Below are 21042 nucleotides of genomic sequence, written 5' to 3'. Positions count from 1 at the left end.
GTTGCCAAGACCATAACCTTAGCTGGATTTTGGCCCCAATGTGGATCTGTCCATGGGAACAGTTCAGGGTCATTTTGTAATCTTCAGAGGCCTTGCCTAGATTCTCTTCTGCTGTCCTGTGACCCTGGTGACATTCCGGGAACGCTCAGGCCACGTGAGGGGAGGAACCACTGCCTGGAACTTTGATCGGCACCAGGACTGCTGGGTTCATGCTGACCACTGACCACACCAGAAGCCCTTCTGCTCCTGAGGAAGAGCCAGGGCTGGTCCCCAACCGTGAGCCCCTCGCGGTAGGTTTCCTGGGGTCACTACAGGGCTCTGGGGTCTGTGGGGACGTGGGAGGAATCTGGCCTGGGATCCCAGCTTGGGGGCAGGAGATGGGCTGGCCACTTGTCCCAGGTTTCAGAGCATGTCCCCAACTCCATGTAGGCTGCACCTTCCGTGTCCCCTTGCCTGGGCAGGAGACGCCCCTGAGGTACTCAGCCAGGGTGGTGCTGGGCTGGGGCTGGAGGCAGGTCACGGTACGGGATTCTGAGATGAAGGTGACCCAGTCCCTGGGCACAGACAACTCCTAGTGGATGGTGGGGATAAAGCAGTGTGACCACATGCCTAGGTTTTCCTGGCCCCACCCTTGTTTATGCCTGTCATCCTGGCATAATTATCAAGAGCTCTCCTTTTATTCTCAGAAGTGTCCTGGTTTCAATGATAAAGTAGGAATAAAACATGTATGTGGCTACATTTTAGCAAACATTTATTATTTGCCAGGCACTGCATTAAGTGCTTTATTATTTACTATCTAATTTAGCATATTTATCATCCAACTGAGTGCTAATTTTAACACTAAGCGATGGGGTAATAACCAGGTGTTGGGAAACTGAGGCTTAGAGAGGGAGTGACCTGCCCAATCCCACACAGCTAGTAGATAGCGGTGTCAGAATTTAAACCCAGGGTACAGCAGTGACAGAGCCCTAATCCATGAAGCAGGATGAATAAGACCCCGGATACAGGCTCATGAGAGCCACAAATACATCCTGTTCAATTCGGCACCCAGGGCCTGAGCACCTCTCTGGCTCAGCCCTGGGCCAGGTGCTGGGGTGCACGGCCAGGTAAGAGATGCTGCGGTCACGGGATCGCCACCTCCCAGGGGCTCCTAGTCAGGTGGTGCAACTGACTAGAAGGCAGAGCAGAAGGACCCACACGTTCAACAGAAGACAAGTACCTGCAGGATCCAAAAGAGGCGCAGTCCAGAAAGGCTTCCCAGGGGACGTGTGACTTGTGCTGGCCTGGAGGGTAGGGAGAATGGGGACAGGTAGCAACAGGGAAAGGTCAGCAAGGACATTCTAGTGGAGGGGGCTGCCTAAGAGAGGGCTAGAGGTGGGGCCCATGGGGAGGATTTGGAGAAAGGACAGTGCCCGGTTCACAACCTCCTCTTATTTCAGAATGTTAGTTCCCTTCAGGAAGCTATGACAGTGGATAAAGTTTCCTTGAGCCTCTGCAATGTAATTGCAAGGAAGGAAAGGAATCAAGGAAGCCCCTATTAGGTACTTGGAACTGTGCTGTGTGTTTTACATGATCTAAAAAATTGTTTTAATTTTTAAATTTTTTTTGGCTGCTCTGTGCAGCATGCGGGATCTTAGTTCCCTGACCAGGGATCGAACCTGTGCCCCCTTGCAGTGGAAGAACAGATTCCTAACCACTGGACTGCCTGGGAATTCCCTACATTATTTTTATAATAGCTTTCAACCTTATTACAACAGTGACACCTATTTATTATTTTTAAAAGTTGAAAATACATTATTAAGCCAAAGGAAAAAATTAAAATCACCTGCAATTAATTCTATTCTTCAGAGATAACCACTGCAAACATTTTGTGTACCGTCTGAAGCTCTCTAGGGGACCATCAAAGTCACTTCAGTGACATAAACTCAGGTGTGGGTTGAAAGGAGCTTATTACGAATAACAAAAGCCGTTCCTCTCATCACTCAGGATATTCCAAGGGTTTTTGGAGCTCTGTGCCAGGAACCAGGAAGACCAAATATAAATTTATTATATCAGAGTATCATAAACGCACAGCCAGTTATTTCATTTAATTGCCACGATGACCCTAATGCGTGGTAATGCGGGTGTTATTATTCTATTATCATGATCATTGTGATTGTTCTCAATCTACAAATGCGGAAACTGGGACTCAGAGGGATTACTTCACTGCTTGGGACGTCTTGGGCAGCAGGGTGGGGAGGGCAGGCTGGCTGGGAAGGGGGACAGGCTGGCTGGGAAGGGGGACAGGCTGGCTGGGAAGGGAGCCAGCCCAGGTCCCACTGCCTCAGCCACTTGGCTTATATCCCTGATTGAGAGGAAAGGAGACTGGGGTCCTGGAGACTTGGATGAGGTAGTCAGGGGCTCCAGATAAGCCTTGGAAGCCCCTCTTCCTGCTTGCAGGAGCCCGAGGGGCAAAATCCAACCACGTTGGTGAGACAGATCCTGATGTGGATACCCCAGGTCCAGGGACAAGTCCCCTGGGGGTGTCGGGCCGGGCTCTGGGCTCCCGTCACCCTCTGGAAGGAGTGAGGGTTGGCTCTGTGGTGGATGACAGATGGGCTTGTGGTACACACACAAATGTGCCAATCCTAAAGTAATCTGAGAAGAGGAAAGAGTCCATTCGCAACCAGTCACCCCTCCCACCCTCCTCCACAAAAAGCCAGGCTTCCTTGGCTTGCTGGAGGCATGGAACATTTTTGTGGGCATTTGCTGGTCTCTGCGCAAATGCAGAGGTGGTTTCTCAGATGGCAAGCTGGAATCTTCTGGCTGCCGCCCCACTGTCCCCTCTGCTGAAATCCTCCACAGTACCTAGGCGGGGATGCTCCCGGTCCCCAGAGCCTGTGGTGACCTGCTCTTGAGGGTGGCTCGGGGAAGAGGCTCAAGTCCAGGGCATCCTGGCCACATCAGAATCTGAGCTCCACTAAACCAAGGACAAAACAATGACCCGTTTCCCTTGGCCAAAGAGCCAGAAAGTGCTGTAGCGAGACATCCTGCTGGCCCGTAAATGAGGTGCTTGAATGAGCTCACCAGTCTTTCCTTAGCTGACTCCTGTGGCTGCATTACAACAGAGCTGGGGCTGGCCTGGGCTGATGTAGCTGAGTGCTCTCTGTGTACACGGCTCTGGGTTTGGAGCCTTCAACGCATTTTCTCATTCACCCCTAGGAACCACGCCTTGAGGAAGGTAGTATTGAACCTTGCTGTTTTGAAGGTGAGGAAATGGAAGCACAGAGAGGTTAAGTAATTCAGCCAAAGCCACACAGCTAGTAAGGGATGGAGACAAGATCTGAACCCAGACTGTCTGACACCACAGTGCAAACTCTTAGCCATTCTAGAGTAATGTGACAGTGAGTTGGGAGCGGGACATTTGGAAATTATCAGTGTTCCACACCCTCACTGTGACTACCATCTATCAATTCCTTTGCCCCAGTGGAGTGGGACAACAGGGTCTTGCCCTGAACTTTAGAGGCCCTGTTCTGGCTCCCCTCCCACCATGACACCCCCAAGGGGTGAGAAGTTTGCATGATCAAAGGGACATGCCCATCTGGAGGCTGTGGCCCCATCTCAAATCCTGATTCAGGTACCCAGGACCCAGGGCTTGTGTGGCATGCCTCCCGAGGTCCATCTTCTCTAGGCTGACCCTGTCACAGAAGTGCATTCCCTTAGGCTTATGAGGTGCGGGGACACAGCTGTGCGTGGGATCTCTACTCACAGTACTGGAGAGAGTCCAGTGAGAAGAAAAGGGGACAGGCGGTAGGCAAGGTCCCTTGTGTATGTTCACCTTGGGTTCTGAAAATGTGAGGATGGGTCTTCCTGTTCCAGAAGCCTTGTGGTGTCGCTGCGAGCACCTTGCTGACAGCTCAGGTCATCAGGACGCATCCTAGCCCCACACTTCTTAGTCGTGTGCCCTTAGACCCGTTGCTGTAGCTCTGGGTCCCCCAGTTTCCCTGTCCTGGAAATTTCTCGATGTGCTCTGAGGATCAAGGTGTAGGTGTGAGAGCTCTGGGAGCTGGCAGGTGGGTCTCGCCCCCTTGCTCAGCCCCCCACATCAGAGAAGCTCCTCCCACCTCTCCCACCAACCACTGCCTGAGCCTAAGCTGATTTCTCTACACTTGATTTTCTGTGCCACAGATGCCATAGTTTTGACTCAAGTCCTGAATTCTCCAGTTACATCCCTTTGTTGGAAAATTCTAAAGTATATTATTTCTTCTTTTTTTTCTGTATAACTACAATTTTTTTATTAGTTATCTATTTTATACATATTAGTGTATATATGTAAGTCCCAATCTCCCAATTCATCCCACCACCACCCCCTGCCCCCACTTTCCCCCCTTGGTGTCCATACATTTGTTCTCTACATCTGTGTCTCTATTTCTGCCTTGCAAACCAGTTCATCTGTACCATTTTTCTAGATTCCACATATATGCATTAATATACGATATTTGTTTTTCTCTTTCTGACTTACTTCACTCTGTATGACAGTCTCTAGGTCCACCCACGTCTCTACAAATGACCCAATTTCATTCCTTTTTATGGCTGAGTAATATTCCATTGTATATATGTACCACATCTTCTTTATCCATTCGTCTGTTGATGGGCATTTAGGTTGCTTCCATGACCTGGCTATTGTAAATAGTGCTGCAATGAACATTGGGGTGCATGTGTCTTTTTGAATTATGTTTTTCTCTGTGTATATGCTGGATCATATGGTAGTTCTACTTTTAGTTTTTTAAGGACCCTCCATACTGTTCTCCATAGTGGCTGTATCAATTTACATTCCCACCAACAGTGCAAGAGGGTTCCCTTTTCTCTACGCCCTCTCCAGCATTTGTTGTTTGTAGATTTTCTGATGATGCCCATTCTAACTGGTGTGAGGTGATACCTCATGGTAGTTTTGATTAACATTTCTCTAATAATTAGTGATGTTGAGCAGCTTTTCATGTGCTGCTTGGCCATCTGTATGTCTTCTTTGGATAAATGTTTATTTAGGTCTTCTGCCCATTTTTTGATTAGGTTGTTTTTTTTAATATTGAGCTCCATGAGCTGTTTATATATTTTGGAGATTAATCCTTTGTCCATTGATTCATTTGCAAATATTTTCTCCCATTCTGAGGGTTGTCTTTTTGTCTTGTTTATAGTTTCCTTTGCTGTGCAAAAGCTTTGAAGTTTCATTAGGTCCCATTTGTTTATTTTTGTTTTTATTTCCGTTACTCTAGGAGGTGGGTCAAAGAAGATCTTGCTGTGATTTATGTCAGAGTGTTCTTCCTATGTTTTCCTCCAAGAGTTTTATAGTGTCTGGTCTTACATTTAGGTCTTTAATCCATTTTGAGTTTATTTTTGTGTGTGGTGTTAGGGAATGTTCTAATTTCATTCTTTTACATGTAGCTGCCCAGTTTTCCCAGCACCACTTATTGAAGAGACTGCCTTTTCTCCATTGTATATCCTTGCTTCCTGTGTCATAGATTAGTTAACCATAGGTGTGTGGGTTTATCTCTGGGCTTTCTATCCTGTTCCATTGATCTATATTTCTGTCTTTGTGCCAGTACCATATTGTCTTGATTACTGTAGCTTTGTAGTATAGTCTGCAGTCAGGGAGTCTGATTCCTCCAGCTCCATTTTTTTCCCTAAGATTGCTTTGGCTATTTGGGGTCCTTTGTGTCTCCATGCAAATTTTAAGATGTTTGTTCTAGTTCTGTAAAAAATGCCATTGGTAATATGATAGGGATTGCATTGAATCTGTAGATTGCTTCTAAAGCATATTATTTCCAAGTGACAGTGGGTTAGAAGTTAGAGGTACAGCAGGGGCGGGTGAGGCACAGTGTCCCCATGAGGCTTTTCCTTTCACCTGCACCTCTTGCTTTGGTCCCAGCTCTCCCAGCAGGAGTGATCAAGGAAACCAGGAGATCTGGGTTCTAACCCAGTCCCCACTGCAGACACCTGGGGGCCTGGCCTCACCTTCTCAATGAGGCTGGCCAGATGGTCCCTAGGGTCCTCATGTCCCTTCTAGTGGGATTTCTTCTGGAAACTGCCTTTGAGAACCAAGAACCAAAGGGGTTAGCAGGAAGGGGACTGGCATGTTGATAATATTATGGCACTTTACAAATAGGAATTGCTCCTCTCTTACTCTCGGTGGGGGAAGGAGGAGGAAGGGCTCAAGGCCGTGCCCACGCCTGGCTACGGTCATTCACTCCGGGCTGGAATCATTCCAGGGAAGGGCGGCTCTGCCTCTCAAGCTGCTCATCTCAGCCATGGACGGTTCAGTTCAACAGACCCTATCACGAATCAACACGAGCGTAGAGAGGACCACACCCATCTTCTTTCAGAAAGGACAGCTGTGAGAACCCATCATCTGGAGGACGATGTCAGGTGCTAAGACAGAGAAACATATCAGGAGTCAGAGAAGGCTTCTGTCAGGATGCCCAGGGGTTTCGTGTAGGAGCCTAGGGACAGCCCAGGTAGCAGGTATGGGTGGGACCATGGCTACGTCATCCTTCTTCAGCCAGGCCCTCTTCTTCTTATCTGTATTCTGTGCGTGCAATCTCAAGAGAATATAGTCTCACGCTAAAGCTGAACTCTGTAAAGCTGGTCTATGGGGTGGCAGGACCAGGAGGCTTGTCCTTTTCCCTAGTGTGTCCTGAGTGGCAGCAAGCGCCATCACTGTTAGAGACCTTCCCAACCATGGTATTTAATCCACCTCCTGTGGCTTACCTATGTGGCCATCAGAGGAGCCTCAAGGGAGCGGCAGCGCTTTTTCAGGGAGAAATTGTTCCTTCTCTATTGATTAGGCGGAAAAATTCCTGGAAAAACTGAGTTACTGAGTGTCTAAATGGGAAGAGGGTACAGGGGGCTTTTTGTAAGCACTGTGCTTGCACGTGGAGCCTTTTGGCTGAAGCTGAATCTTGTGATGGAGGAAGCAGCCAGCAGAGAGCAGCAGAGAGGCAGGCAGCAAAGGGTGCTTGGGGCCAAGATTCCCCAACAGGGAGCCAGCTGAGTTCTTGCTGAGGACAGGTAAATTGAGAAAAATTACGATTATATTGCATGAGGATTTTCCCTTTCTTTCTGCCTTTCCTTCTTTCTGTCTGTCTTCTTTCTTTAAAGCTAAATATATTCTAGCTAAAGGGCATTTTGTTCTTCCTACTTTTTTGATGTTCAACTAATCTTTTCTGTAATGATGGTGGTTTGCAACCTTTAACAATGGTTAACATAGCTTATTAATTGCTCACACTATGTCAGACACTGTTCTAAGAACTTTACCTATATTTACTCATTTAATCCTCCAATTACCCCAACAAGGTTAGCACTAATATTATCGTCATTTTACAGATAAGAAAATTGAAGCACATGCCCAAGGTCACATAGCAAGAACGTGATGGAGCTGGTATTCCAACTCGTGGAACTTGAACCACTAGAAGCCATGTAAATGATGATGTGGGTGGGAGCAGTAGAGATGGGGGGGTACAGACCCCCTAATGGGACAATTAAGGCCCCGTTGATCTCGTTATGTGGGAATGTGAACCCAATGCCCCTAAATCATCCTGAAATCTGGAAACATTTAATGTGCTATTTCTCAGTTTCTACATGCTGGCTAGTGGTTCAGACATAAAAAAGACTGAGTGGTAAGTAAAATGTGCTTGTAAGCTGTGTCACCAATTCGTGACCTGTGGTAGATGCTGGCATTAAAAAAAATTTAATATGTAGTGAACTAAAAACTTGGTCCCCTTCCCTTATTTAAAACAAAAACCTACAGATCTGTGGAATCCCCTCATCTGGGACCTGCCTGTCCACACAGCGTTGGAAAGTTCCATGGGCTCCAGGCTGGTGATAGGGGTGGCAGGCAGGATGGGGAGCATTTTGGTAGCAGCACTGAAGAGAAGGCGGACACATTTCAAGATAAGAGCCCGTCTTGTCCCTGTGTCTGCTCTCAGCCTCAGCGGTGCAAAGAGCTGAGGGTAAGACCTCCCAATAATTAGGCTCTGCAATGTGCTGAGATGTGAAAACTCAGGAAGAGTTACGGTTAAAAAAATTTCCAACTCAGGAATAATCTGCCCATATTTTACGTATTATCTTAAAAATTCCACAGTACCCATGGTCTCCTGTTATACCCCTGTTCCATGCCTTTTGGTCTTGGTCCCATCTCTTTCTGCAATCTGGAAAGAACACGTCAAGTCCATGAGACCAGGGTCTTGGTCCTGCCCCTAACGTGCAGGGTGGGACTGTGGACTGGCCACGAGACACCCTTGCTGTCAGAAGGTTAGAACTCTGGTCCTATTGAGCTTGCAAGGCTGCTGTGAGGTGGTATGAAAACAACGATTAAAAACATAAACTAGCTTCCCATCTCCTGGCTCTCTGACCAGTGTGCTGGTCACCGGGCTGCCTGCCCTTGATGAAGGTGCCACTTCTGTTTTCGCTTCCCACTCAGATCTAGGAGATGCTGCCCAGAGCCTGGCTGCGCTGGGCCTGCCTCTTGCTCCTGGCCACGCCTACCCAGCCCTGTCCCAAGGGGTGTGACTGCTTCAGCCGGGAGGTGTTTTGTTCCGATGAGGAGCTGGCCACCATCCCGCTGGACATCCCGCCACACGCCACAGACATCATCTTCGTGGAGACCTCGTTCACCATGGTGGGAGCCAGGACCTTCAGTGGCAGTCCCAACCTGACCAAGGTGGTCTTCCTCAACACCCAGGTGTGCCACTTCGGGCCGGATGCCTTCGGGGGGCTGCCGGGGCTCCAGGACCTGGAGATCACTGGCGGTGCCTTCTCCAACCTCAGCACTGACATCTTCTTCAACCTGACCTCGCTGGGCAAGTTCACCCTCAACTTCAACATGCTGGAGGCTCTGCCCGAGGGCCTCTTCCAGCACATGGATGCCCTGGAGTCCCTCCAGCTGCAGGGCAATCGGCTCCAGACGCTGCCCGGGAGGCTCTTCCAGCCTCTGAGACGTCTGAAGACCCTCAACCTCGCTCAGAACCTCCTGGCCCAGCTGCCCGAGGAACTGTTCGCCCCCCTCTGCAGCCTGCAGACCCTGAGGCTGAGCAACAACGCACTGGCCGGCCTGCCCCAAGGGCTGCTCAGCCACCTGGGCGGCCTGCAGGAACTCTTCCTGGATGGCAACTCCATCTCCGAGCTGCCCTCGCAAGCATTCGCGGGGCTCTCCCGCCTGGAGAAGCTATGGCTGCAGCGCAACACCATCAGCCACCTGCCCCCGTCCATCTTCTCCTCCCTGGGCAATCTGACCTTCCTGAGCTTGCAAGGCAATGCACTGCGGACGCTGCCCGCCAGCCTCTTCGCCCATTCCCCGGGCCTGGTCAGCCTGTCCCTGTCCTACAACCAGCTGGAGACCATCCCCGAGGGAGCCTTTGCCAATCTGTCCAGCCTCGGGTCCCTCACGCTCTCACACAACGCCCTCACCCATCTGCCGGCTGGCGTCTTCAGGGGCCTCGAGGGGCTGGTCAAGCTCTATCTGGGCAGCAACAACCTGACGGCCCTGCACCCAGCCCTCTTCCAGAACCTGTCCATGCTTGAGCTGCTCAGCCTCTCCAGGAACCTCCTGACCATGCTCCCCCAGGGCATCTTTGACACCAATTACAACCTGTTCAACCTGGCCCTGCACGGCAACCCCTGGCAGTGCGACTGCCGCCTGGCCTACCTCTTCGGGTGGCTGCACCAGTATAGCGACTGGCTCTTCAACAGCCAGACCTACTGTGCTGGCCCCGCCTACCTGAAGGGTCAGGTGATGCCCACCCTGAGGGAGGAGCAGCTGGTGTGCCCAGTCACCCAGGACCACCTGGGCTTCCAGGCCCCGGGGCCGGAGGACAGGGAGCCAGGGGGCGGCTGGGATCTGGCCATGGAGGAGAAGGCGACCTGGGGCCGGTGCATCTACAGCACCCCCGAGGGCACCGTGGTGCTGGCTTGTGATGAGGCCCGGTGTCGCTGGCTGAACGTCCAGCTGTCTCCCAGGCAGGGCTCAGCCTCCCCGGGACTGACGTTCAATGCCAGTCAGGAGTGGGACTTGAAGTCCAGCTGTGGCTCTGTGAGGGTCACTGTGTCGATCGAGGCTCTGGCAGGGGAGCCCTAGATGCAGAGCAGATGGGCTGGGAGCCTGGGCAGACAGCCTCCGGGCCCAGCCAGGCAAGAGCTGGAGAGGGGAGCTGAAGCTTTGGTTCTTCAGATGCAAGGGATGGAGCTGCATCTCCCGGGTGGTGGAGGGGGGGCTCGACCCCTAAGTCTCCACTGCCCCCTCCTCCTTCATCCCCCCAGTCTCTGAGTCTGAGACCTAACAGGGCCTTCCTCAAGCTTTGCAAAGCATCCGTTAAAGCTGCATCGTGGTCCGGAGAATAAACTGATGCCGTTCCCCTGGTGTTTTTCTATTATTGAATACCCACCCTAATCTCATCCCCACCCTGAGATACCCTCTTACCAGTGCTCCATTTCCACAAAATGGAGGCCACCCTCTCTTGACATCCAGTTTAAGATCCAATGTCTGTTTCTATTTCTCTGCCTGGAACTGTGTTTTTTTTTTTTTGTTTTTTTTTGCAGTACGCGGGCCTCTCACTGTTGTGGCCTCTCCCGTTGCGGGCACAGGCTCCGGACGCGCAGGCTCAGCGGCCACGGCTCACGGGCCCAGCCGCTCCACGGCATGTGGGATCCTCCTGGACCGGGGCACGAACCCGTGTCCCCTGCATCGGCAGGCGGACTCTCAACCACTGCGCCACCAGGGAAGCCCCTGTGGTTTTAATTGATAAAGACAAATAGGGGAGAGGATAAAAGCAGAGGTGACCAGAAAGTCGAGGGGCGGGGGTCTGACTCCGCGTTCAGGGGACTCATGCTGTTCGTGCCCCCCTCCAGCACTTCCAGGAGAAGTCAGGTGACAGGGGCTCTGGAGGGGAAACGCTTTGCCTGTTCAGCCGATGGGATGGCTGCTCCCTGAGGAGAGTGGGGAGAAGGGAGCTGGGTGGCTGGGACCGACGTCCTTCAGTTCTAAGTGTCGGCCTCTGCGGACTGCTCACTCACTGAAATGGTCCTCTCTTGGTTCTGGGGACACCACCCTCTTACCCAAGCCCAGCTGCTCTCCCAGTTTTACCCAGTCACCTCTTGCGTGCTGGTCTCCTTGGGGCTGGCTGTCATTCAGGCTCCCTGGGTAATCCCTATGCAGGCCCGTGGGGTCAGATGCCGCCTCTACGCTGATGACCTCAAATCTCCAAAAACCTGAGCCAAATCTCGGACTCAGGTTTCTGGCTCCATGATGAGATATCTGCCTGCTCTGCCTGCAACCCCGTGTTTTATCATGACAGCCACAAACACGTCTAAACCAGACTCCGACCCCAGCTCCCCCTGGATCCCAGCAAATCGCCAAGCCCAGGAGCTGGGAGTGGTCTTCAATCTCTCCTCCCCTTACTCCTCTTGGCCAACCAGTCACTGAGTGCTTCTGAGTGTCCTCTGTCCATTTCCCCTTTCCCGTTTCCAGCCCAGGGAAGTTCTTTTGTCTCCCTGGATTGAACCATGACCCATCCCCCTTCCTGGTTTCCCAGCCTGCAGTGTGGACTGGCTTGGGTGAAGTGCTGGGGCAGGGGAGGGAGAAATAAATCAGACGCACAGGAGGCCCTCCTGGAGCTCATAGTCTGGTGGAGAGATCAGAAAAGGATGCATGGGATGAAAACATAAGCAAGACGGGGTGGGCACCAAGAAGGTGCTGGGGAGTTCAGGGGAGGTGGAGGTCTGGGTGAGCACAGACCTTGGGAAACTGCATTTGATCCCTGGGCCTTGAGATTGTGCAAGAAGCGTGTGAGTCAAGGGATGGAGACAGGCAAGTGGGTGAGGACAGGGCCATGGCCTCTGGAACAGGCTACAGGTGGGAGAGGAGATGGGGAGCTAAGTAAGGCTGGAAAACTAGCTGGAGCCTCGACAGGCCCAGGGAGGAGTTCACGTGTTCATTAAGGATGCCCAGCTGTTACTGAAGGACCTTATGCAGAGGAGGGTCATGCTCCTGCCTGTGAAGTTTGAGGAGAGCAAGAGGCAGGGAAAACAGTAAGGATTCTTGCTTGGCTTGAGCTAAGAGGTCAAGGATGACAAGGAAATAGAATGAAAAGTTTTCAGCATCTGAACAGCACATACACAGATGGATTAAAAGACTGCAATAATTACAGAAATGCAAATTCAAACAATATAGGTATCACTTCATACCTATTAGTCCCATGGAAATTAGAAAGCTGGATTATGGGCACAGGGGAGCCTCCAGGTACCGCTGGCTGGTGCAGCCACTTCTTCAAGGACACGAGCAAGCCTGAGGCAAAGAAAGGGTTTGGTGAGGGAGTCAGGGATCCAGTGGGTGGGGCTGGAAGATGGGGGGAGGGAGAAACCTGGGGTGACTCTCAATTTGCTCTCCTGGGAGGCAGGGAGGACAGTGAAGCCATCAACCAAGGGCAGGGGCAGTTTTGGGGAAAGGGAGGAGCAAGATGCCAGCTTTAGACAAGGAAGTACAACTTCACCCTCGTGTCTAGTGACGCCCTTTTAAAAAGACATGCTTCCTGAGCGCCAAACCAGTTAAATTCTAAGGTGATGGAAGGTAGTTTGGCAGCTGTGCCAAAGGAACAGACTCTCCCAGATTCATTTGGTTCAGTTCCCAAAAGCATCTGGTTTAAGAATAATCCTGGGCTTCCCTGGTGGCGCAGTGGTTGAGAGTCCGCCTGCCGATGCAGGGGACGTGGGTTCGTGCCCCGGTCCGGGAGGGTCCCGCGTGCTGTGGAGCGGCTGGGCCCGTGAGCCATGGCCGCTGAGCCTGCGCGTCCGGAGCCTGTGCTCCGCGGCGGGAGAGGCCACGGCGGTGGGAGGCCCGCGTACTGCTAAAAAAATAATAATAATAAATAAAAATAAAATAAAATAAGAATAATCCTGACCAGGTCCTCCAAGGTTGGGGAGCGTTGCTTCCCCAGAAAGGAGGAGGGCTTGAACGACTGAGGGTCCCGTGATGCCAGCCCCCAAGGCTTGTGCTTTCACTGCTCAGGCCCAAGGCTGGGCTGCAGTGGCTGCTAGCTTCCAGCAGATTGTGATATCCACTGTCTGGGGAAAGGATCACCACACCAGCACACAGGAGGCGCTTCCCAAATCTCCATCAGATGGGTGCCCGTCTGAACTACAGCTCCTGGTCCTAATAGTCCTTGGGTCTAACCGCCAGGGATAAAGGAACAAGATAATCCAGCAGACATTTTTCTTAATTATATTCCCTCCCAATATAACTCTTTGTTAGGTTAAGATATAATAATTTTTCTCTGTGCTGAATGGTGCTGGGGAAAAGCACTGGCTGACAGGGCAAGCTGCTTGCTGGCCCTTTCAAGTTGGTTGGATGAGATCAGAGTCACTGTGCTCTTTGGGTAGGGTTGCCAGATTCACAAATAAGCACATACATGCTGCTAGGGACATATTTATACTAAAAAAGCGATTCGTAGTTTATTTAATTGGGTATATTATTTGGTGACCCAACCATCTGATGAAAGTGGGGAAACAATGGGGGCAGAGGTGAGGGTTCGGGGGTTCTCTTCAGGGTCAGGGAGGCCAGGCCTGAGCCTGCAGTGGTGCAGGTCCTGACTAATGAGGGCTGCTAGAGTCTTCAGGTTGGAGCTGACAGGAAGCAGGGGGCGCTGAGCATCCCCCCAGACCGAGGTAAGCAGACAAAGAGGCAGCTCTGAGTGTGCTGTGCACCCAGGGCCCTCGGTCCTGCTGCCTGTTTCCTTGTGAGGTGGTCCCAGTCTGGGGCAGCAGTAGAGCTTTTGATGGGTTCTGGAAAGAAATCAGGACACTTGGCTACCCCTTCCTTAACATTGGGCTTTTAGCAAATCATGGCTCCTCTCTGGGCCAAAGGAGGTTGGTTCTCAATGCGGACTAAATCCTAGAATCACCTGGGGGAAATTAAAAAAGACAACAGGGCCCCACTTCCAGAGATGATGATTCAACTGGCCTAGGGAGACCCAGATATCAGTTTAAACACACACACACACACACACACACACACAACACCCCCCAGTGATTCTAATGCTCAGCCAGGCTTGGAAACTCAGGGCTCGATTTTGTCCAGTTCTAGGTCTTCCCACTATCTGTAGCTGCCCCAGGGTTGTGGAGCAAATGCTCACCTTATCACACCCACCTGGTGTAATGCTTGGGATGAATTCATGAACAAAATAAGCCACAACACTGTGTCCCAAAATATCTCATAGGTTTTTTTGTTTTTTTTTTTGCTTGTTGGTTTTATTTTATCATCCTCAGTGTTCTCAGATTTTGGAGAAACAATAAGCTGAGTGCACGCTGGCTTGTTTTCTTGCAGCACGAGGGTGGCTAAGTTCCTCCAAAGCACCTCCTTACAGCAGATGGGAGTCCTTGCCCTGATGCCTGAAATGTTCCACAGTTCTTCAGTGATTTCCCCGCCACTTGCTAGCAAGGCAACCTTGGGCAAGTTACTGAAACCCTTTGCACCTCAGTTTTCTCATCCATGCTGTTTATCATGGGGATAATAGTACCCACCTCACAGCGCTACTGGTGAAGATAAAATATTCATTCATGGAAAGAACCGAAAACAATGAGACGTGGTAAGTTCTCAAAAATGTTATCTCTTATTATTATTATTCCTAGAGAAGTGTGGGTGTGTGTGTGTGTGTGTGTGCGGGGGGAGGCAAGAACTGGCCAATCTCTTGGCCATTGCACTTGTTTCACCCGTATTCATTGGTGTTTCTGGGAAGATGTTGACACTGCTGCTTATATATCAGGATTATATTATTGGGAGGATTGGAAACGCCATTTACAAAATTATTCAGTGCTAACAGTGGATACTGGAAAAGTGGATGGTGCTGCCATAGGTAGACAATTTCGCACAATACTAGTGCAGTAAGGAATTCTTTCTCACACTGTTTTCGGCCTGCCTCCATGTCTTGCATCCGTAGACAGTTCAACATCTCACAAACCTGCAAAGGTTCCGATTCTGGGTCTTAGGGCGCCCCCGCGTGGCCAACTGGGAGAATGGCTTTCCGGGAAGTCACAACCAGGGAGCTCCAGAAGGTACAACACGACCACATGGATGCTTCCCGGCTGGCAGCTCCTGCCGAGCTTCTGTTTCCTGCGATTCTGGAACGTGCCCGGGCCCAGGGAGCTGTTGGAGCGGAGGCTGAGGTCCCGAGTGCACTTCCACCTCGTGGCGTTTAGACATGCCGGGCGTTCAGATTTGTCCCAGTGATGTTCTGCATGGGGGGAGGGGGGACAATCCTGGACGACGGTGGGTTGTCTTGCGTCTCCCATGGCTTCCAAACAGACCTCCAGACACTGCTGTGGGTGAAATCCTGCCGGTGATGATCTCTGTTCATATACACTCACAGTTGTGGTCTCTGCCTTGTTGTCTGCACACTTTTTCCAGGACTGCCCCTTAGTATATATATATTCTGGAAAGACTGTGCTTTATTTTCTTTGGAATTTTATTCAGAGTTGTTCAGGATTTTGGAAAAAAATCCCCCTTGGCAATGCTTAACTCTTATTTCAAGAAGTCGCGTATAGAGGAAAAGCAACTTCTCTTAAATTCATCCTTGACTCAGTATCTAGTAGGTGAAGGCCTCTAACTACTTCAAGTCTCTGGTGAGGTCTTATCCAAGCATTTACACACAAAAATGAATATTATTTTATTATAAACTGCCTTTTGTTTCTAGCTTATGTCAGAACATTTAATTTTTAAATTCTCTTTGAGATCTGATGATATCTGTGAAATTTGTTTCAGGAGACTGAAGGGGATGTTAAGATTTATTTGCTTTAAAAGCGGTGTTGGGTCTGCTGGTGATGAGCTCCACTGTTCCAAAGTAACAGAAGGAGCAAAAGCTAGATGTCAAGGTCTCCAGAGAAACAGAACCAGGAGGAAATATATATACAGAGAGAGAGAGAGAGAAGGGAGATTTATTACAGGACTTGGCTCACACAATTATGGAGGCTGAGAGATCCCATGATTTGCTGTCTATAAGCTTCAGAGTCCAAAGGCCGGAGAACCAGGAGCTCTGATGTCCAAAGGCAGGAGAAGACAGATGTCCCAACTCAAGCAAAAGGGCAAATTGGCCCTCCCTCCACCTTTATGTTCCGCTCAGGCCCTCAGTGGATTGGATGGTGCCCACCTGCATTGGTGAGGGCCATCTTTACCCAGTCTATGGATTCAAATGTTAATCTCTTCTGGAAACATCCTCATAGACACACCCAGAAACAGTGTTTTACCAGCTATCTGGGCATCCCTTAATCCAGTCAAGTTGACACGTAAAATGAACCACCACAGTCTCTGTCAGTGGAGGTCTTGAAGTTATTTCCTGGCACATTTTCCCCACAGGCAGAGACTGTGGCCCCCATTCCCACACCGTGTGATAGTACCTCTCACTTCCCTGTTGCAGAGAAGCTTTGTCAAAGGGAGTAGAGAGTCAAGTTGCCTTTGGAGAGACAGAAAAGATTAGGAAGCCTCATTTGTGGCATCCGCACTGTCTCAACCTTGCTCTGCGACTGTGAGCAAGTTACTTGCCCTCCCTGGGCCTCTGAATCTTCATCTGGTAACCAGGAGCTGAAAGTTTTGAGCACTGATGTCCTCTTCAAGTGGGTGTGTGGAAGGTCTCACCTCCTGCCCCGGCCCTCCAAGGTAGGCTCACCTGGCCTTGGGGGTACTGGGCACCTGCAGGACGGTCCAGCCAGAGTCTAAGCTCTCAGAGCTCTGGGTCCTTGGGCCCTTGACATGCAGAGTGCCATCGGGGCCTTCCAGGCTGGCCCCTCAGGAACTGCCTACTGGTCGTGACCAGTGATGGTCAGCTCACTCTCTCCTGACACAGCCCACCTTCCCTGGGCAGCTCCAACCGTCCAAAAGGGCCTCCCCGCTGGCCTGGCCAAGTGGACACTCCTGTCCCTACAGTGACCTTCAGAAGTGGAAGCAGCTTTCCCATCTCCTCAATCATCCCAGCCCTTTAGTCATCCCAGCTCCAGTGTAACCCTCCCCAGTCACAACTTCTCATAAGCAGCTGCTTCTCGCAGGGTGTGGTCTTCATAGAAACCATGGTTGGGAGCCCTCATGAAGGATGTGTCCTCCTCCTGCTGTGGATGGACCACAAGTGTGGAGTGTAGACCTGACTGCCTTCCCGCAGGGCTGGGCTCTGGGCCAGAGGCCCCCCTGGTAGATAGAGAAGCCATTTTCCTGATGCCGTCATCTGATAGGTTCCCTCCATGGCTGACACCAGGGGTCGTTTCATTTCTTCCTCAAACTATGTGGCTGGCCTGCCTGTGTGCTTTGGTTCTACTCCTGTAGGATGGATTATCCCAACAACAGCCTTGCTAGGCTTTCCTCGTCAAGCTGGATTTCATAGGAATTCCAGAGACTCTGGGGTCAGCCTTCATAGAGAGATCCTTCATGGTCAAAGACATTCCTTTTGTTGAGTGGGGAGCACTAATGACCCTGCGAGGCTGAAAAAGGTGGCATTTGCCTATAAGGCCTTTGAAGCAGGTGTGCTGATGGTCTGGAAGGCTGGTGTACTCAGGCTGCTAGAGCTTCATGGGGCCTCATCTTGTCAGCTGCAGAAGCAGAAACTCAGTCCTGAGAATGACAAAGGAATGAGGAGAAGAGACAGTTTGATGACCTTGCTAATTAGAAAAACTGTTCTGGAATAATACTGACATTTTCTTCCTGCTCAAGGGACCAGGTTCCAGCTGACTTTTGTGTCCATGGTTGAGAGAGATCTTTGCCCTTCCCAGGAAAGCTTTTCGGAGACTGTCCCACTGAAGCCCTTCTGCTAGCAGAGACCAGGATTGGATACCACCCCTCAGGATTCGGGACAATCTAGTGTCCCATGTTGAACTGAACATTCAGCACAACGGGACTGAACTGTTTTTCTGGAAACTCCTTGAGCTGGAAGTGATGAATTTGGAGAGCGACCTTCCTGGGTGGCTCCCATGTTCTGTCTTCTTTGGGCCAGTCCAGCACACAGGAGGAAACCCAGCTTTGTTTTTCATGGTCTGTATAATTTATACAAGCAACAGGGACCCAGCCTGCATCCCCTACTAATATAGAGTTCTCTCTACAAAATATAATTTTGTCCCCTATGGCATTCGGAGGAGGAGGGGAGGGAGGGTACGAGGAGGAAGGTTAAGATGCATCCTCTGGGGCAGCAGAGGGCAGGGGCAGGGGCAGGGCCAGGCCAGGGCAGGAAGGCACCATCAGCATTGACAGGGAGGGGCCTGGGGAGGGGCTACAGGAAAGCAGCCAGGGGCTGGGGGCCCAGGAGATGGGGGTGCCAGAGTGGGGGTCAGTATTTGTGGTGGGTGGGGGTTCACTAGTGTCTTTGGTAGGGGCTGAAGGTACCACCAGTGGGGGACAAGGGTTGCACAGGAGTCTCATCAATAGAAATAGGGTAAAGGTGAGAGGGTCGGGGTTGGGGTGACCTCAGGTCCTAGGAACCCAGGAGCCGAGTGGCTGCCGGGACACTCCCCGTCCAATTATGCAGTGCCCCTCCCCCAGAAGCAGGGGTCCAGGTCTGAACTCCTGCCAGTTCCGTGGTTCAGCCAAATCGCTCTTAACCAAGAAGTTGATCGTTTCTCATAATCAGATTTCACCTCTGCCTTGGGGGATCATGGATTTGGGAAATTCACAGATTTCAGCGTGGGAGCCAATTCAATCACCTCTTTAGAGGTGGCGTGTTTTCTTCTCTTGCCAAACTTGAGGAGTCTCTCCTTGCACACATTGCAGTGGTGAGCTTGCCTCCAGGGACTTCTGTATCCCCATCGAAGCTCTAATCCATGAGGTTCCTTCCCAGATGGCCCCAGAGGATTCCCAGGTGGATGCAGCTGTCAGCATCTCAGAGGGACAGCGGGTCTCGCTGAGGCTTCACCATCCTCAGGCACATCAAGTGCCAGCCCTGCTGACCACCCGACAACCACCTGGCCTCCCGCCTGCCCGCAGTCACATCCTTGTCAGCCTCCCCTGTGCGAACTCCGGACCTCAACCCACACATAGTGACCACCCCTGTGATGGCACTTCATCAACCCTGATGTCCTCTGAGCAACCGTGACCCTCAAACTTTAGCCCTCCTGTCACTGCCACCTTGGCCAGAACACCAATCTTTGCGGTCTTCAAAACCATGGCTTGATCGGGGACGGAGGCCCCATGGGATATGCTTCCCTCTGCCTAGATTTAGTCCCTCTCCAGCAGGGAGCACACTGTCACGCTGTGGGGCTGAGCCCATCCAAGAAGGAATCTCCCATTCACCATTCACTGCATGTCCCGGGAGGTTCTAGAGCCAAGGCCTCCCTCTCTCCCGATCAACCTTTCCGCTAACAACACCCACATGTTTTTGCCACCCCCGTTCTCAGCAGCACAGAATACACTCAGCTCACTGACCCCTTGTTTCTCCCCTTTGCCCCTCCCAGGGCTGCAGTGGGTTACCATCGACACACCTGCTGCAGTGTGTTCTCAGCCTGTCCCTGAAGTGTGGCTCTTTTGTGGCTTTTACCCAGCTGTGCCATCAGCCTTGGTACCCACAGGCTGTCCCTGGTGCCTTTGAGGCTGAGAAAGTTGCCGGGGAGAGAGGCGAGCCCAGAACAGAACTCTTCCCATGGGAGGAATCCCATGGAGTTACCTGAAGCCAGTGTGGGCACACACCTTCTCCTGCCCACAGGAGGGGACATACGACTTCTTGGGAGAGGAAAGGGGTTAGACTGAACCCTAGGAGGCTGAACAAGGAGATTTTTATTCAATCCCTGGTTGGATTCTATTTTTGCTCCAAAATCTGTGTGTCAGACATCATACTTTTGGCATCTGTGAAGCTGGCAAACTTGTGAACACCCTCAGAGTCTTAAAACTTGCATTTGTGGAGTTAGCACATCCTAATAAACAGCAGGCCGAAGACTTAGGGCAGGGGTCCCGGCCTGGGCCGCAGCCTGTTAGGAACCAGGCCACACAGCAGGAAGCGAGCGTGAGGCGGGAGCAAAGCTTCATCTGCCGCTCCCCATGGCTCCCCATCGCTCACATTACCGCCTGAGCCACCTCCCACCCACCCCCAACCCCTTCCTAACGCCCCGCGCTCCCCCCCCACCCCGGTAAAAATTGTCTTCCCACGAAACTGGTCCGTGGTGCCAAAAAGGTTGGGGACCGCTGCCTTAGGGCGTTTGCAATAAGTATTATTAGATCCACTGCCTTTGCCCACAAACACGTCGTCTATTTAAATTGAAATAGAAGAACTCGTTCATACAAAATTTCACTATCCAACCTCTACACTCTCCAAATTAGAGCTCTAACCAGGAAAAAGAAAAATGTCTCACGAGCAGCCAAAATAAGTTTCCAGTGCCTTGGATGAAAGCACGTGCATTTGCTCAAGGAAACATTCCTGCGCTCAGAGTCTGTTCACTTTTACGTTAGACACAAGTCCATCACGTTTGGTCATATGGTTTCCAGACTGTAGTAGATTAAAGGCAAAAATCGTAAACTGGGAGGAGGGTGGCGGTCCTGCTGGAGACTTGCTAGCTACAAACAAAGAGACACAAAAATGGCAGAATCAAACACGAATTCCCGAAGAGGAGCAGCTGGGCCATTTAGTGGCGGGCACTTGGGTAGCTCCCAAGGCAACACGTATTCCAGCGCAGAGCTGGAGGTAAATAATAAGCCCTGGTGGATAATAATGACCCAAGCTGCCTGGAAAAGTCCACGTGACGTACAACACTGGCTTGATTTGCGGTCCCCTGAAAGCAGAGCTTGGGGCAAGGGCTTGGCTGCAGTCTAATTGGGAGGTGATCCCAGGAGGCAGGCGCATGCGACAGGGAAGGAGGAAAAACCAACATACGGATGACTGTGGAAACTGCTCTGGGTAACGGGGCTGACTCCAGAAGGACTGCCTGAGAAGCATCCAGAACGACTCTAGGAGGCGGAGCATTTACCCAGCATCTCCCACCCCCACCTCCCATCCACCCCCACTTCCGGAAGTGGGCACGAGGATGGCGGAGGATGGAAAGCCCACCGAACACGGAAGCTGC

General features: G+C 51.3%; 1 protein-coding gene across 5 annotated transcripts; it reads left to right on the top strand.

Annotated features, from left to right (window-relative positions):
• The first annotated feature begins 219 nt into the window (after window positions 1-219).
• CPN2 (carboxypeptidase N subunit 2) lies at window positions 220-10438 on the top strand. 5 transcript variants are annotated; one of them, XM_081235065.1, is made up of 3 exons: window positions 241-290; window positions 3202-3247; window positions 7360-10438. In XM_081235065.1, exon 3 carries the CDS (start codon window positions 8465-8467, stop codon window positions 10106-10108), a length of 1644 nt encoding a protein of 547 aa, XP_081091191.1. In that variant the 5' UTR covers window positions 241-290; window positions 3202-3247; window positions 7360-8464; the 3' UTR covers window positions 10109-10438. The 5 variants fall into 5 exon arrangements, with proteins under 5 accessions (XP_081091189.1, XP_081091190.1, XP_081091191.1 ...); XM_081235063.1 differs by lacking the exon at window positions 3202-3247 and having other exon boundaries at window positions 220-290; window positions 8456-10438; XM_081235064.1 differs by lacking the exon at window positions 3202-3247 and having other exon boundaries at window positions 220-290.
• Window positions 10439-21042: the final 10604 nt, after the last annotated feature.

The sequence above is a fragment of the Mesoplodon bidens genome (assembly GCF_964165515.1).
Source record: "Mesoplodon bidens genome assembly, chromosome: 5".
Taxonomy (NCBI): Eukaryota; Metazoa; Chordata; class Mammalia; order Artiodactyla; family Ziphiidae; genus Mesoplodon; species Mesoplodon bidens.
Note: the sequence above shows the minus strand (reverse complement) of the source record. Positions and strands in the feature narration are given on the sequence as shown.

Coding starts and splice junctions, on each gene's coding strand:
- CPN2 (XM_081235063.1), top strand. CDS start 8,465: ATGCTGCCCAGAGCCTGGCTGCGCTGGGCCTGCCTCTTGCTCCTGGCC.